Source organism: Heterodontus francisci, chromosome 3, assembly GCF_036365525.1.
Source record: "Heterodontus francisci isolate sHetFra1 chromosome 3, sHetFra1.hap1, whole genome shotgun sequence".
Classification (NCBI taxonomy): domain Eukaryota; kingdom Metazoa; phylum Chordata; class Chondrichthyes; order Heterodontiformes; family Heterodontidae; genus Heterodontus; species Heterodontus francisci.
Window position 1 is genome coordinate 61,393,851 of NC_090373.1, and position 13,370 is coordinate 61,407,220.

General features: G+C 41.8%; 1 protein-coding gene across 4 annotated transcripts in view; it reads right to left on the bottom strand.

The window, feature by feature from the left end:
• Positions 1-13,370, bottom strand: part of rock2a (rho-associated, coiled-coil containing protein kinase 2a) — a 332,194-nt gene that overhangs the window by 52,961 nt on the left and 265,863 nt on the right. For all 4 annotated transcript variants that reach the window (XM_068022672.1, XM_068022681.1, XM_068022689.1 and 1 more), the window contains one exon: positions 11,194-11,385. In XM_068022672.1, coding sequence (XP_067878773.1) covers positions 11,194-11,385 — 192 coding nt within the window. The remainder of the gene's footprint in view (positions 1-11,193; positions 11,386-13,370) is intronic.

Genomic DNA, 13,370 nt, shown 5'->3' on the forward strand with positions numbered 1-13,370 from the left:
TTGCTAACCAGCCTTTTATGTGGTACCTTATGGGTTGAGCACTACCTAGAACTGTACTCCAGGGAGAATGTTGTCACTGAGACTGCCCTCAACGCAGCCCAGCCTCTACCAGTCATGGACATACAGCCAACAAAATCGGAACTCAGTGATGCCATTGATTCTCTAGCCAGCGGAAAAGCCCCTGGGAAGGACAACATTACCCCTGAAATAATCAAGAGCGCCAAACCTGCTATACTCTCAGCACTACATGAACTGCTATGCCTGTGCTGGGATGAGGGAGTAGTACCTCAGGACATGTGCGATGCCAATATCATCACCCTCCATAAAAACAAAGGTGACCGCAACAACTACCGTGTAATCTCCCTGCTCAGCATAGTGGGGAAAGTCTTTGCTCGAGTCGCTCTAAACAGGCTCCAGAAGCTGGCCGAGCGCGTCTACCCTGAGGCACAGTGTAGCTTTCGCGCAGAGAGATCGACCATCGACATGCTGTTCTCCCTTCGTCAGATACAGGAGAAATGCCGCGAACAACAGATGCCCCTCTACATTGCTTTCATTGATCTCACCAAAGCCTTTGACCTCGTCAGCAGACGTGGTCTCTTCAGACTACTAGAAAAGATTGGATGTCCACCAAAGCTACTAAGTATCATCACCTCATTCCACGACAATATGAAAGGCACAATTCAACATGGTGGCTCCTCATCAGACCCCTTTCCTATCCTGAGTGGCGTAAAACAGGGCTGTGTTCTCGCACCCACACTTTTTGATATTTTCTTCTCCTATTGCTTTCACATGCGTTCAAGTCCTCTGAAGAAGGAATTTTCCTCCACACAAGATCAGGGGGCAGGTTGTTCAACCTTGCCCGTCTAAGAGCGAAGTCCAAAGTACGGAAAGTCCTCATCAGGGAACTCCTCTTTGCTGACGATGCTGCTTTAACATCTCACACTGAAGAGTGCCTGCAGAGTCTCATCGACAGGTTTGCGGCCGCCTGCAATGAATTTGGCCTAACCATCAGCCTCAAGAAAATGAACATCAAGGGGCAGGATGTCAGAAATGCTCCATCCATCAATATTGGCGACCATGCTCTGGAAGTGGTTCAAGAGTTCACCTACCTAGGCTCAACTATCACCAGTAACCTGTCTCTAGATGCAGAAATCAACAAGCGCATGGGAAAGGCTTCTACTGCTATGTCCAGACTGGCCAAGAGAGTGTGGGAAAATGGCGCACTGACATGGAACACAAAAGTCCGAGTGTATCAAGCCTGTGTCCTCAGTACCTTGCTCTATGGCAGCGAGGCCTGGACAACGTATGTCAGCCAAGAGCGACGTCTCAATTCATTCCATCTTCGCTGCCTCCGGAGAATACTTGGCATCAGGTGGCAGGACCATATCTCCAACACAGAAGTCCTCGAGGTGGCCAACATCTCCAGCTTATACACACTACTGAGTCAGCGGCGCTTGAGATAGCTTGGCCATGTGAGCCGCATGGAAGATGGCAGGATCCCCAAAGACACATTGTACAGCGAGCACGCCACTGGTATCAGACCCACCAGCCGTCCATGTCTCCGCTTTAAAGACGTCTGCAAACGCGACATGAAGTCCTGTGACATTGATCACAAGTCGTGGGAGTCAGTTGCCAGCGTTCGCCAGAGCTGGCGGGCAGCCATAAAGGCGGGGCTAAAGTGTGGCGAGTCGAAGAGACTTAGCAGTTGGCAGGAAAAAAAGACAGAGGCGCAAGGGGAGAGCCAACTGTGTAACAGCCCCGACAAACAAATTTTTCTGCAGCACCTGTGGAAGAGCCTGTCACTCTAGAATTGGCCCTTACAGCCACTCCAGGCGCTGCTCCACACACCACTGACCACCTCCAGGCGCTTACCCATTGTCTCTCGAGACAAGGAGGCCAAAGAAATCATCAAACACTTTCTCAAATCCATATAAACAGCATCCACCACATTTCCTTCATCAACCTTCTCTGTTACATCATCAAAAAAATCAATTAGAGTCGTCAAGCCTTTTACAAATCTGTGCTGGTTACCCTCAAGTGAATCAAACCTCTCCAAGAGTGTTGATTTTTTTCTCTGATTATTGTTTCTAAAATCTTAACCACCACTGATGTTAAACTAACTGGCCTGTAGTTGCTAGGACTGTCCGTGCACACTTTCTTGAATAAGGGTTTAACATTTGCCACTTTCCAATCCTCTGGCACCTCACCTGTATCGAAGGAAGATTGGAAAATTATGGCAAGCCCTTCTGCTATCTCCATCCGCACTACTTTAGCAATCTAAGATGCAAGCCATCCAGACCAAGTGATTGATCTACCCAAAGCATAGCCAGACTTTTTAGGACCTCCCCTCTCTCAATTTTTACCCTATCCATTGCCTCTCTCCACTTCTCCCGATATTTTGTCAGATTCCACTTCCTTAGTGAACACTTATGCAAAGTACTCATTATGTATATTAGCCTTGCCATGCACCTCTGAGCATATATTATCCTCTTTGTCCCCAATAGGCCCCACTCCACCTTTTACTACCCGCTTACTATTTACTTGCCGGTAGAAGATTTTTGGGTTCCATTTTATGTTGACTGCCATTCTATTCTCACTTTGCCAGTCTAATTTTCCTCTTCACCTCCCCTTTCAATTTATTGTATATGGCCTGGGGCGGAATTATACCAGCTCCTTGATGCTGTGGGTCGCGTCGCGGGGACCGGTAAAATTCTGAGCGGGTCTCCCTCGACCCGCGACATCAGAAAGGGCCCGCTGCACATTACCGGTGGCGGGGGGGGGGGGGGTGGGGCCTCTGTGCGCCCCCCACCTCGCTGCCTAGTGGCGGGTGCTTTGTCTGCATATTTAAATTAACATTAATATGTAAATGTACTTACCTGCAGGCAGCAGCCGTCCCACACCAATTTTACGGCCTCCATTCATGTTTTGCGTGCCTTTGGAACTCCGTATGGAGTTCCGAGGCAAGAACCTGGATGAGTGGGGGGGGGGGGGGGGGAAAGGAATAAACTTCTCACGGTGGGAGGGGTGGGGGTGCGGGGAAAACAAATTTAAATGGTTGTGTGAATGGTGGGAAGGGGTTAGAGACCAAATGTTAGAAGGTTGGGGGAGGGGAAAGTTTGGGAAGGGAATATTTTTGACAATAAGTGTTAATTAAATGACCATGGCGGGGGGGGGGGGGGGTGGGGAAGGGCCTCCACATCTTTATTAATAAAAAAAATTCAATTTATGTACCTTTAAAAATTACAATTTATTCTAAGGGCTTAAAGGCCTTTAAAAATGGCGCCAGACGTTGCTGGGGACAGGCAGCCACCCCCTACAAGTCATTGGGGGCAGCCACTCCGCCCCCTCCATTTAAATGAGCCCCCATATGTAATATCGCGGGGGCTCCTGGATGGCACTTCCGTTTCGGAAGGCAGAGTTCAAAGCGATGGCGCGCTAATACTTGAAGAATTCACCTGACATGCATGATACACCCTCTTTTTTTTTCAATCATAATCTCTATCTCCCACATCATCCAAGGAGCCCTGTTATTGGTTCCCTTACCTTTCGCCCTTGTTGGAATGTTGGAATTCCATCTCCCTCTTTATTGCCCATTTCACCATCTTGCAGCCTCCTTTGGCCCTCAGAATCATTTACTTTTGCTCCTATTTTATTATGTTCTGTTATTATGTTATGACCGGCCGTCCATGTCTCCGTTATAAAGACGTCTGCAAACGCGACATGAAATCGTGTGACATTGATCACAAGTCGTGGGAGTCAGTTGCCAGCATTCGCCAGAGCTGGCGGGCAGCCATAAAGACAGGGCTAAATTGTGGCGAGTCGAAGAGACTTAGTAGTTGGCAGGAAAAAAGACAGAGGCGCAAGGGGAGAGCCAACTGTGCAACAGCCCCAACAAACAAATTTCTCTGCAGCACCTGTGGAAGAGCCTGTCACTCCAGAATTGGCCTTTATAGCCACTCCAGGCGCTGCTTCACAAACCACTGACCACCTCCAGGCGCGTATCCATTGTCTCTCGAGATAAGGAGGCCCAAAAGAATTATTATGTTCTACAAATTTGGACACCACTCCCTCCAGTTCTATATCCAAGTCATTGGTGTACACAATGAACAGAGAAGATTCCAGAACAGAACTGTGTGGGACAGAACTCTAGACAGAATTCTAGATAGAATTGTAGACAGAACCACACCCTTAACTCCTACTCTTATTCTTTCCTTCTGTAACAACTTGCATTTATATAGTAACTTTAATGCAGAAAAAAACAAGTCCTAAGATATTTCACAGAAGCTAAAGGAAAACACTCAAACAAATTATTTGTTAGCTACCCTGCCAATTTCTGTTTATCCGCTAATTTTCTCCTCAGGGACCTATCTCATATTTAACAGTTTTGTTTCACTATAATATTTATAGAACACTTTACTATTCTCAGAGATTTTCTCCCTATCCTCTCTTGTTTCCCTCAAATTCTTTATTTTTTTGATATTCTCTTTTTATAGCACCATGGGCAACTTCGTTTCTACCTCTATTTATCCACACAATTCTGAAAGTTGAAGTGATCTTCCTTTTTTAAATGGCAAATATTTGATCTCCAATCTGTTTTGCAATCTCCTTTTACCCCACCTCACCTCAGCTAGCTCATTCACTCATCTTTCTAAAATCTGCCCAATTCCAATCTGTTGCCTTTGTTTTTGTAATTATTCTTCAGTTTCCATTCAGACCTTCGATCTTACGTTATTGTAGATAACGTAGTCATCCACATTTAATTCATCTACTTAGCTACTCAACTAGATCCAGCAATGCTGGAGAGAGGATTCCTGCACACATTCTCTTTTCTCCATTTATTCCCTATCTGCCCAAATAAGTATGTAATTAAAATCTCCTATCCCTCTTATCTCCTGCTTTATGCATGAATCTCTTCTACTTCTCCTCCAAAATTAAGGTTCTGTCGTATGAATCCACTCATGTAACAATCCTTTTTTCAAAAATCTTTGGTCGGTAACTATATTGAGTCTGTCTGAAATCCTCGACTGGATTTTCCCTCCAGGGGCAGGAGAGGTCAAGACTGTTTCCAGGTGCCAAATCACCTGTGATTTTCCCCAGAGCCGCCAATTCATGTCCTGCAGACAGGTTCGCCATCCAATTAAGGGCGGTGGGCGGGCTCTCAAAGCTGTGAGTGGCTTGGGTGGGGGTGGGTGCAGGCAGAAAGAACACCTCTACAGGGCAGTCGGTGGCTGTTCCTCCTGCACCCAGGCAGGCATGGTGAGCCTCGAGGCCTGCCTGGCATGCTGGCCCCCCACCCCCCCGCCACTGGGTACCCACCTCCAGGCACCTAAACTGTTTATTTTCTACTTCTGTTCAGTTAGTAATGAAGTTTCTGATGGTACTATTAAATCTGTATCTTCCTGAAATAACCACTTCTAATTCTCTGTTTATTTCCCACAATGAACTCTTGTTTCAACCTATTCTATTCCCCTTATTTCTTTGTCCAGGACAGCAACTCATTCTTTATCTTGCTTAGAACTGGTCAATTTGCTTTTACTTTTATTCCTACTGTATGCTATTCTGAACTCTAGAGCATGACTGGTGCAGTAATCCAGAGATTACCATCTTCAGAGTCCCCTTTTCAAACCTGTTTCCCAATTTCCGAAAGTCATTTTTCAGGACTTAAGTCCTTTTACTAGATCATTGCCCCCTATGTGAACCACAAATGTTGGCTGTTCTCCCTTACCTTATATAATCTTCTGTAGTCTTTCCGAAATGTCCCTTACCCTAGCACTCTGGAGGCAACAAAGCATCTATGGTTCTCAACGTGGATTGCAAAAGTATCCACCCACTTAACTATTAAGTCAATAATTACTGCATTCCGAACTAAATCGCTAATTCTTACCCCACCTTCCTCAAGGCATCGCATGCATTTTTAGTGCTATTGCAATCATATCCTGATCCTACCCAGAGTCACCATCCTCCTTACAGGAAGTCAGTGCTTCAAAGTTGTTGGGAGAAGGCAATTTACTATCGAAGTTCCTGCTCTAGCCTGTCCTTCCTAGCTTTCGCTGAGCTGTGGATAGCCACCACTCTCTTTTCTCTACCACTGCTAGGTCCCTATCTCTCACCAGGTTTACTGCTCTCTGGCTGTTCTTCCAGAAACCTCTCTCCCTCCCCCCACGATATGTCTTATTGTCTTCAGCTCCATCAAGTTCAAAGATCTTAACCTCAAATAATCTCATAATCCCACACATTGGGCGGCACAGTGGTTAGCACCGCAGCCTCACAGTTCCAGCGACCCGGGTTCAGTTCTGGGTCCTGCCTGTGCAGAGTTTGCAAGTTCTCCCTGTGTCTGCGTGGGTTTCCGCCGGGTGCTCCGGTTTCCTCCCACAGCCAAAGACTTGCAGGTTGATAGGTAAATTGGACATTGTAAATTGCCCCTAGTATAGGTAGGTGGTAGGAAAATGGTGGGGATGTGGTAGAGAATATGGGGTTAATGTAGGATTAGTATAAATGGGTGGTTGTTGGTCTGCACAGACTCGGTGGGCCGAAGGGCCTGTTTCAGTGCTGTATCTCTAAATAAATAAAATAAAACATTTTTGCTTGCATTATTTACTGCTTAGTAAAGCAGTATGATATGTATGTGTATGGGGTGGGTGGGTTGAAAATATTTTGGACACCGTCTTTTCTTCCCCTTGTATATTAAAACATTGTGCTTCATTGTTCCTTCCTGAGTTGCCATTCTCACTATAAATTTTAGTGAACTTACATTTAAGTTTATATTCCTAACAACTTAAATTTCAATGAAACCACTATGTTCCTCCTTCTTCATCAGTCCTACTCTAGCTAAATTCCTGTTATACAAGTACTGTTTTTATTCTTATCTCACCTCATTGTTACCAGCTGACTGAATGATGCGCTTGTTCTCCACCTGAACTCATATTATAGTACTAATAAGATACAATTATTTTTTACACTAATATTAAGAAGAATGGAGTAATGTGTGCATTTCTATGTGCGGACATATGGGTGCAGCGTGGGGGTGGTGCGGGGACAGCGGATGGAGAAGAGAGGAGGAAGGAAATAGGAGTTCCTACTGACTACATTATGGAATTTCCACTTACTACATGTTACACATAGACTACACAAAATAAATAATGATCAAATTTGTTAATGCCAGATATTTTCTTTGCCCAGTAATTTATGATTTTCTGCGTGGACGAGAAATTGCTCGGATTACATCAAGTAATACGCTACTAACTAGAAACAGAATACAGTAAAGGACACATCAAATGTAATAGTAATCTGTAATAATGCATATTTGCTAAGGAAATACATATACATCATTTTAATCACTCCAAAACTACTTCCACCAATATCATACCAATGTTCCTCACTAGTTTGAGGCTGCAACTATGACTTCTCCTTAACCACGTGTCACGGACTTGTAATTATTTTTCTCCTCGGATTAAAAACAGTGTGTGTGCCTTTAAGACTCTGTCTAAAAACAGTGCACCTTTAAGGGAGAGAACATTCTGGAATTTCTGAGACCCAGTGTGCAGCAGCTGCATTTGTGTTACCCTGGGCAACAGCAGGAGAGAGAGAGGTCACATGGTAATGTTTCCTCTTGGCTGTGTGGGGAACTGGTAGAAACTGGCTGAAACTAGTTCTGAGAGACTCTCCAGCAAGGTGAACTGAAGAGAAGAAAGCTGTCTATTTCCTCTCAGCAAAAATTCTACAAGGAGCTACAAGTCAAGTTAATTCCCTAAGAAGAAAAGCCTTCTTTTTCAAGAAAACATTTGTATTGCTGTGCTCACCTTTCAAAGAACTGTTTAATGCTTGCTGCAGCCGAAGAGTTGAATGCTATCTACTGAAGGACTATTTTCATCAAATCCACATGAAGACTTCGAGTGACTTTTGATTATTTTTCACATTAGAAGACCTCATCCACCAGGAACATAACACAAAAAGACTTCATTTTATTTATTCTTGAGACAGCTAATTTTTAAAAACTCCAACTTTTAAAACTGGTTAACTGTTAGTGTTTTTTGCGTGTGTGTGTGTGAATGCTGGAGTTAGGTTAAAATAAGAAGTTATAAGGTCTTCAGACAGATTTATCTTAATAATGTTTAAGATTTAGTTTTTTTTAAATAAATAGTTAATCTGTTGTTGTCTAAAGATACCTGGTTTGGTTTGTTTTATTCTGGGGGTTACGAGAGTGTTTAATTTGGCTGTTTTCCGACTGGGTGTGAAAACTTAATATGCTGGGACCTGTGGAGTGACAGGACTGAATTTACAGTGTATTGCTCCTGCCGCAGTTGTAACACATGTAATGCACAGCAATTATTTAAGCAAATCACATTCTTAAGCTAAGTAGCATTCAAAAGTTGGGTTAAACTGTTTTTCTGAGTGCTTATCTTACTTAATCTGAAGTGATACAGCACAAGTATCAGATTCCCATCTTGAAGGCTAAAGCCTTTCAAGTGATTCATTCCCAGCTCGAACATAGGAGGAGTAGGCCTGCTCCGCCATTCAATATGATCATGGCTGATCACCCACTTCAATGCCTTTTTCCCACACTATCCCCATATCCCTTTATGTCATTGATATTTAGAAATCTGTCAATCTCGACTTTAAACATACTCAATGACTGAGCTTCCACAGCCCTCTGGGGTAGAAAATTCCAAAGAGTCACAACCCTCTGAGTAAAGAAATTTCTCCTCATCACTGCCCTAAGTGGCTTCCCCCTTATTTTGAAATTGTGTCTCCTGGTTCTAGACTCCCCAATCAGGGGAAGCATCTTAGCTGCATCTACCCTGTCTATCCCTTTGTATTTTGTAGGTTTCAATGAGATCACCTCTCATTCTTCGAAACTCGAGAGAATACAGGCCCAGTTTCCCCAATTTCTCTTCATAGGACAGTCCTGCCATCTTGGGAACAAAGCTGGTGAACCTTTGTTGCACTCCCTCTATGGCAATAATATCCTTCCTAAGGTAATATCCTTCCCAAGACTGCACAGTACTCCAGGTGCAGTCTAACCAAGGTTCTATACAATTGAAGCAAGACTTCACTACTCCTGTACTCAAATCCTCTTGCAATAAAGGCTAACATACCATTAGCCTTCCTAATTGCTTGCTGCACCTGCATGCTAGCTTTCAGTGAATTACTGACAAGGAAACCCAGGTCCCTTTGTACACCTACACTTTCTAATCTCTTAACATTTAAGAAATACCCTGCACATCTATTCCTCCCAGCAAAATGGATAACCTCATATTTTTCCACTTTATATTCCATCTGCCACATTCTTGCCCACTCACTAAGTCTGTCCAAATCCCCTTGAAGCTGCTTTGCATCTTCCTCACAACACACATTTCCACTTAGTTTTGTGTCATCTGCAAACTTGGAAAATTACATTTGGTCCCCACATCCAAATCATTGATATATATTGTGAATAGGGGGGGTCCAAATACTGATCCTTGCGGTACCCCACTAGTCACCGCCTGCCAACACAAGAATGACCCGTTTATTCCTACTCTCTATTTTCTGCCTGTTAACCAATCCTTAATCCATGCCAGTATATTACTTCCTATCCCATTTGCTTTAATTTTGCTAACCAACCTCCTGCGGGGACTTTATCAAAAGCCTTCTGAAAATCCAAATATCACCAACTCCCCTTTATCAACTCTGTTAGTAACATCCTCAAAAAACTCCAACAGGCTCGTCAAACATGATTTCCCATTCATAAATTCATGTTGGCTGTGCCCAATCAGATCATTATTATCCAATTGTCACATCCTTTAGAATAGATTCTAGCATTTTTCCTACTATTGATATAAGGCTAACAAGGTCTGTAGTTCCCTGTTTTCTCTTTCCCTCCCTTCTGAAATAGTGGGGTGACATTTGCTACCTTCCAATCTGCAGGAATCATTCCAGAATCTATAGAATTTTGAAAGATGATCACTAATGTCTCCACTATCTCCATAGCTACCTCTTTCAACACTCTGGGATATAGAATATCAGGTCCCAGGGACTTATCAACCTTCAGCCCCATTAATTTCTCCGATACAACCTTCTTACCATTACTAATTTCCTTCAATTCCTCATTCTCCCTAATCCCTTGGATCTCTAATTCTGGGAGATTTCTTGTATCTTCCTCAGTGAAGACAGACACAAGTAATCATTTAGCTTCTCTGTCATTTCTCTATTTCCCATTACAAATTCTCTTGAATCTGCCTATAATGCACCCACATTTGTCTTAGCCAAACGTTCCTTTTTATTTACCGATAGAAGCTTTTACAGTCCGTTTTATGTTTTTGCTAGTTTACAGTCATATTCTATTCTTCCTTTCTTTATCAGTTTCTTGGTCCTTCTTTTCTGTATTCTAAAGTCCTCCCAATCCTCAGGTTTACTACTATTTCTGGCTAATATATAAGCCTTTTCTTTTAATCTTATACAATCCTTAACTTCCTTAGTTAGCCACGGTTGACTGCCTTTACTTTTGGGATTTTTGTATCTTAAAGGAATGTAAAGTTGCTGTGAACTATTTAATAATTTGTTGAAGACTATCCATTGCTTGTGCACTGTCATACCTTTTAATGTATCTTCCCAATCTACCTCAGCCAATTTGCCCCTCATACCTTCATACTTTCCTTGGGCAAGTTGTTTTTCCCCCGGGCAACTGCATGGAACTATTTACAGTAAGTGGGTGTTTTACTAGGTTGGGAGAAGCAAGAAAATAATTACAGCAAACTGCAAGGGAGATTAATCACAGCCATCAGCCATTTGGAGCATACAATTCCAAAAATGCTTTTGGGATTTGAAAATTACAATTTGATGAAAACTATAGACCATTTTGAGAACTAGCCCTTCAATTTTTTTTAAATTTTCAAACCCAGAAAATTAACAAAACAGGACAGTTTGCAACTATAGAGCAAACTGTCCACATTTAAGGGTTTAAAATTTTGACTATTTTCCTATATTTTGGGCTGCATCTGTAGAACTAAATCCAACAAATTAGTGAAAACTTAGACTACTGACTTATTATTAGAGGTCATTATAATTAAATCAACAGCATCCAAAATCCAAGTACTGCTATGAATATGGACAGCACCTGTACATTTCACCTAAAGGCAAACATTTTGAACAATTGTGTTCTTGAGTAGCAAAAATTTCTATCTCTGCCTGCACAGCAAACTTCAAGCATAATCTTACCGCTTGCATTTCATTGAGCTCTCTCTGGTACTTGATCATCATTTGTGATAACTTTTCCCGTTCTGACCTCAGCTCCAATTGCAGTTTTCGATTTTCTTTTTCTTTTTTACGAACGTCAGTGTCAGTTCCACGTCTGCCATGGTCTTTCTTCATATCCTTCCGATTCATGATTTCAGCTAGCTTATTGACTGCCTAAGACATGATAATTTGCATGTGAATTTCCATTTTAAGCATACAGTTTCTTCAACGATGAACAATTTGTTCCACTGTGGACTCCTCTCAGTGTACAGTCTTTGGAAGATTCTGGAAGAATTTCTCCCCATGGTCCCATTATTGAGTAAAATTCCTAAATATTTAACCAACATTGTAACTTACATTATTCAACTTCATCTAATTGCATTTCTTAGCAGGTATATACACAATCAGAGAAGGAACCATGGTATTGTCTCCGTTTTACGAATGATTCCGTCTATACTTAACTTTAAAATTTTCAATCCAATGTCCAAATCAGATATTTAGTTATTTTTTAATGCACTGCTACTTAAATATCCAGTACTCTGTAGCAAAATAAATTATTCATAATCTCCAGTCTCATTAGAGGCTGGTTTAATTTGATACCCACCCTTGTGCTTACTGTTATAGTAGCATGCTTGTATCATCTATGTCTCAAAACATTTCATCAATAAAAATGATTTAATTCATTCCAAAAGCCTCTCCAATGACAAACTTTTACAAAGATACCATTGTGTTATTATAATCCATAAATTGAAATTATCCATTTTGTTTTTCATAAAAGTTGCAATTTTGATTACATTTATCATTGATTCACATTGATCATTAACAATGCTTGTACACAATATAAGAATATTTTACAAGTGAAGTTGATTGTCTCCACATTTTCTTTAATATCTGCAATCTTGTCTATTCTGCTCTTGAAATTCTTTAAGTTTAATTTTCCTGTAAAGTAGCAGTAACTGATAATAGTGTCTTAACATAACAAAATAGACCATTAGAGATTCACCTTTCATCCAATACCAATTTAAATAAAGAAATTCAGAAACATGATTGCAATGAAACAAGTTGTACTTTCTTTTTAAAACTTGCCATCAGCAACTCAAGAACTATTGCATTTAATTTAACTTATTTTTAGGATTTGTATTGGTTAAAACTTTAACTTGTGTATTAAATTCCATTGCATACTTTCAAGGACTTTGGACTGAAAAGTAAATGAAGCCATAAATAATGAAACTGAATGTAGACAAATCTCCAGCACCTGATAGTTTCTACCCCAGTGAATTAAAAGACATAGGTGAAGACATGCTCTTCCAAACCCCTCTCGATTCAGAAATTGTACCCTTGAATTGGAAAACTGCCAATGTCACTCCATAATTTAAGAGTAGGAGAGAAATTATAGACCTACTAGTCTAACGTCTGTTGTGGGGAAGTAACTAGCATCTGTTATTGGGGATGGAGTGAGCAAGTACCTGAACAAATATGAACTGATCAGTGGGAGTTGACATGGATTTGTAAATAAGATCATAAGATCATAAGAACTAGGAGCAGGAGTAGGCTGTCCGGCCCCTCGAGCCTGCTCCGCCATTCAATAAGATCATGGCTGATCTTTTCGTGGACTCAGATCCACTTACCCGCGCTCTCACCGTATCCCTTAATTCCTTTTTTGTTCAAAATGATATCTACCTTAGCTTTAAAAACGTTTACTGAAGAAGCGTCAACTACTTCACTGGGCAAGGAATTCCACAGATTAACAACCCTCTGGGTGAAGAAGTTCCTTCTTAATTCAGTCCTAAATCTGCTCCCTCTAATCTTGAGGCTATGCCCTCTTGTCCTAGCTTCACCTGCCAGTGGAAACATCCTCTCTACTTGTATCTTATCTATTCCCTTCATAATTTTATATGTTTCTTCTGAATTCTAATGAATATAATCCCAATCTACTCAGTCTCTCCTCATAAGCCAACCCCCTCAACTCCGGAATCAACCTAGTGAACCTCCTCTGCACCCTCTCCAGTGCCAGTACATCCTTTCTCAAGTAAGGAGACCAAAACTGCACACAGTACCCCAGGTGCAGCCTCACCAGTACCTTATACAGCTGCAACATAACCTATCTGCTTTTAAACTCAATCCCTTTAGCAATGAAGGACAAAATTCCATTTGCATTC